Genomic DNA, 5,044 nt, shown 5'->3' on the forward strand with positions numbered 1-5,044 from the left:
GGTTTGTGTATTGTCTTTTGTTCTGTTTTTGTCACAGCATGTGGAGCATGAAATTGGATTGATGACACCAGATAAAAATTGTGTCACTGGATTGGGGACAAGGCCAAATAGTGTCATTGGATTGATGACACCAGACCAAATGGTGTCACTGGATTGATGACACCAGACCAAATGGTGTCACTGGATTGATGACACCAGGCCAAATGGTGTCACTGGATTGATGACACCAGGCCAAATGGTGTTGATGGACTGGTTTGCCACCAGATGAAATGATGACAATGGACTGTCATCCACAAAATGGAGATCTGACAACCTTATCCCATGACCTTTATCAATAACAACAAATATCATGCAATTTTTGCAAAGGATTTATATATAAATGGTAAACAAACAAGCACGTTGAGCAAGATATCACCTCTGGACTTGATTCTATGTACAGTATTGCTTCATGTTTTGTACATCATGTCAAGGATGGAACATTTAACCACATATAATATGAGGTTTTCTTTGATCTACAAATGTAAAAAAAATGTTTCTCAAAATACTTTCTAGACACTATTATCAACATGATCAATATGGAAAATTAGTTGGTTTTTCAATACACAGGTGATAAGAAAACATGATCAAAGGTGATTAACACATTATGCACAATAGAAATGTTTAGAGACTAAGCACTTGGGCAATGTGATATTAACGATTGTTTCCATCTACACGCAGGTATGAAGTGAAGCACCTTCAGGTAGAAGTGTGGTCAAACATGGAGATTTTAAAAATAAGTAACTGAAGAAAGCCCTAAGATACATATTATTTTGCCTCAAACATTCTCTTCCCACAGAGGGTACTTGTCATACCTTCCTATAAACCTCTTGTACGGCCATATTTCTTGGTTTTCATAAAATCCCCCAGCGGCAAAAAATTACAAGACAAATTATCTCCCTTCTTTCTTTCCAATCAGAATGTGTTACTAATACAAGCAAATGTGAGGCAATAGAGTTCTCCCAAGGGACTGCTGTTGATGCGACATAGAAGACATTTAATGGTTAACTTGTCCATTCTTAATCATGACAATGGAGATGCCATTGATCCGCCATTACATGACTGAGTTCTGTCTAAAACAGCATCGCTGTGGTGAAGAGGTTCTTGTTTTCTTGAAGCATACGGAAATTATCGAGGCCTTACGAATGATCACTTTTGAAACGTCACTGATTGTACAACTAAATCTTATTGCAACTAATCATTAATCCTGAACACTTGCACACTGAAAGGGCCGTATTAGAACAGAGGTTGTTAGAAGTACCTTCTGTGGGAGGAGAATGTGCCTCCAGTTGAAACAAACATTTTAGATCTCACTAGCTTTGGGTTATAAGAAACAATTCAAATATTCAAAATTTAAATGGATGGCTTTGAAATTCATTTAATTATTTACTCATGAAAGGGAAGAATCTATTATGTTAAGATTGTGCGTCCACTACTATTAATGCGTGAATTTAGCCGTAGAGACGAATGAAGGAAATGGATGGTCAAACTATTGTACTTGATTGATGCAGTGTGCAACCAAGTTTAGCTGTACACCGCACTCTCCAATATTCCCGCTATGTGGTGGCGGTCTGTAAATGATCATGTCTGGAACAGACAATACAGCAATCAACAGCATGAGCATCAATCTGCGCAACTGGGATATGATGAAGTGTCAATCAGGTCAGTGAGTGTGGCCATCTGATACCGTTAGACACCACTTACGACAAGCATCGGTTGCTGAAGACCGATTCTAACCCATATCTTCATGGGTTCCACAATCAACAGACTGAAGACATGAAACTGATCACACTCAATTTCAGTTGAAAATGAAGATTAAAAGCTTCCGATGATTTGGTGGGTTATCCCCAGTATTATTTCTTGTGAAAAGAAAATCAATTCACAATGACAAGTATATTGCCATGATACCAGTGACCGTCAACCATGATGCAATGAGGCTGTTGCCGTGGTTACAGTAGTTGGAGTTACATGCACATCGAGTTGTTTTAATGCCGTTGTACATTACATCATTAGCACAGCCTTCCGTCATCTGGGCCCCACACACTCGGTAAACCTCCACATTCCGAACAGATCCGGCTGAAGATGAAGAGAGAATATGTAAGAGTATGAGCTGGGTATAACTTCACACACTAACTCCAATTTTGTCATGCTGCATAAAATTGTGGAATTTGAGTCTACAAGGAGTCCTTTTTTTAAAAATAAGTTTTACCATCAGCTTCCCAGCGGCTGGAACAAACCCAAACTGCATAATCTGCAAGTCCACATTCAAGACAATAATTTCTTCTGAACACTCCATGGTTCTACCAGTGTATGAGATATCTGGGCTGCTAAAATAAAAATGTTACCAGCCAAAAAAGTGGATTAAGCTGATCAGACAATCCCAAGAAAATAACTCAATTTTTAGTTACAATGAATTAATTAATGAGCCTGAGGTGTGTATGTACTCTGTGCATCAGTAAGTGTTGCTGTTTTAGTGGTAATATCATCCTCGATATCTCCAGGGTATACATTCCGATAAGTCTCCACTATACCCTGGACGCATCTACGGCTCTGCCAGATAAATTTATTACCTCCCTTTGCTGGCTCCGCCTTCTCACACTAGCGGTCGCAACTGCGAAGGTTTGCCCACAGTGCGTCCCAGATTTTAGGGAAATCATACAAACAAATTGACAGGTCCGAAACTTTAAAACAACATATGCAAGAACGCCTTCTACCTCTTCCAGAGAACCTCTGCATGGTTTCTGGTGCCAAGTATAATCGGTTAGATAATTAAAAAAACGAAAGTGAGTTGTGATTGGTTCGTTCAACTTCCCAGCGTAGACACCTGACTGGATGAAAAGACAGTCAAGGGAGGTAATAAATTTATCTGGCAGAGCCGATGCGTCCAGGGTATAGTGGAGACTTATCGGAACGTATACCCTGGAGATATCAAGGATGTGGTAATATATACTGTGGGAAAAAATAAGGGATCACACAGAAGCACAATTATTCCTTTATTTTTTTCTAGGTTTTTCACAAGTTTTGCATCTCACAGCTTGTGAAGAAACCTGGCAAACAATAATGGAACACTTGTGCTTTTTTGGGATTCCTTATTTTTTTCCCCTCAGTATATGTCAGCAGTGTGCTTTGAGCTTGCAATACCATAGTTCAATATTCAAACAGAAATTGTCAGCTCGGTTTGAAAAATATATTTTAGGATATGGTGAATTTACTCAGATGTATGGAACATGTTATCTAAAATGGTTTACTAAACTGTTATGATGGCAAACTGAAAATTTAGACCATCCATCAGAAATCTAGCCCATCTCAGGTGGTTGGACAGGCCTTATTTCAAACACTCAGGTTCCACTTACACCAGCGTTCTCCCCTAATCTTGAGACATGAACCACTGCAGAAAGAGGTGGGCACCAAGGGCTGGAAGTCATCCCCACACCCTTTGTCAGGGTACAGGCAGGTATAGCAGATGAAGGTCGACTTCACTGAAACAAGGAAGGGTGAAGTGAAGTTCAGTTGTGTGTGCATCTAAACATTAGCCAACAGGTAGGAGCTCAGCCCTTAACCCCTCCACCCATATCAAAACCAAAATTACAAACTGACATGCATACCTCACCCTAAATATACACTCAATAAACTAGAACAGGTATAAAAAACAATCAATGAACTTATTTCAGTGTTGGAGTATTACACAGGGGAAGGTGGAATCATTTATGTAAAACGAGAACTCTTTCCTATTACAATGGGTAAGGACTCCCCTTGAGGAAATTTACTATGTGAAAAGAGGAGGGTAGGGAGCGGAACTCTTTCCATACAAAGTTGAGAGACTATATTGTTAGTAAGCATGGTTTGTTGATACCATATTGTATTGATATTGATTTAAATTTTATAGTAGCCACTGAAATGTCATGTCATGTCATGAATTATTCATGACATTCTACATGGCGACTCATTCCGAAATAGCACAGAGTCTAGTTTAGCTAGCTAACTACACAGTGTCGAGCTAAGAGGAGTAGCTCAGTGCTGTTTGTTCACGCCGCACTCAGCAATATTCTAGCTATATATTCCAGCAACTCCGAAACTTTGAGTTAAACTTTCTGGGACTGTCAGATTGTCCCATACCTGGATGTGGTTAACTCTTCAATTTGACTCAACGCCATAAGTTACAAGATGTTAACAAAATATATTTATTTTAACACCAACTCACCTGATGAAATTAGACAAAGGCTAATAACGAAGAGGCCGATATGATATTCCGTCTTCGCCATGATATAACATTACATGAAGCTACTTACTACCTGTCACCTGACGAGCAATATTTCTTCCATTGCTTTGTGACAGCTAGTTTCACACCTGCCCGGTAGGTGTCGCTCGCATCACTTCCGCCCTCGTTTATATGGTCTCTACGGCAAGACTATGCTATAACGATGCTATCAACATTCATGATGTTCAAAATCGCGGGATACAGCAATAATGCCCAGATACAATTTCGATATGCAGGGTCGAACATGTCAGTCAGGCTGGAATATTGGTAATTCTTTTGTACAAAGATATAGTTTTGGTCATTTTGGTTCATACATAATTTTACACATGATAGCTATAGAAGGCATGGATGTTTTATGGGTACCAGTTTTAATCGAATTAAAATCAAATGAACGTTTCAGAAGTAAATTATTTTTTTCCATTGAACTCTATCCTTAGGACAGATTTAATACAAACTGACTCTAGGAGCAGAAGTAACAACAGCTGCGTGTTTTGTTGTAACGCAGAACTTAAAGTCTTCCATGCGTTTCACTGTTTAATAAATCTGCTATTCCATCGTTTCCTAAGTAAAACGCTTGAAAATTCTAAATAACGCGCAATACATCAGAGCATCAAAATATGTTGACTTTGAATTTTATATCAACGATTAAAATCACGCACGCACACACCATCAACATACACATATACAATGTATATGTATGTATGGCGTGATGAATTTTTGAAACAATTATTTATTTATGTTTCAGTGGAT

General features: G+C 38.8%; 1 protein-coding gene across 1 annotated transcript; it reads right to left on the bottom strand.

Moving 5' to 3' along the window:
* Positions 1–353: 353 nt before the first annotated feature.
* On the bottom strand, positions 354–4,413 carry LOC137272617 (uncharacterized). Its single transcript, XM_067805009.1, has 3 exons — positions 4,238–4,413; positions 3,390–3,515; positions 354–2,112 (listed from the first exon to the last, which is right to left on the bottom strand). The coding sequence occupies exons 1-3, from the start codon at positions 4,296–4,298 to the stop codon at positions 1,916–1,918; spliced, it is 384 nt and encodes a 127-aa protein (XP_067661110.1). The 5' UTR covers positions 4,299–4,413; the 3' UTR covers positions 354–1,915.
* Between the last annotated feature and the right edge of the window lie 631 nt (positions 4,414–5,044).

The sequence above is a fragment of the Haliotis asinina genome, chromosome 2 (genome assembly GCF_037392515.1).
Source record: "Haliotis asinina isolate JCU_RB_2024 chromosome 2, JCU_Hal_asi_v2, whole genome shotgun sequence".
In the NCBI taxonomy this organism is placed as follows: Eukaryota; Metazoa; Mollusca; class Gastropoda; order Lepetellida; family Haliotidae; genus Haliotis; species Haliotis asinina.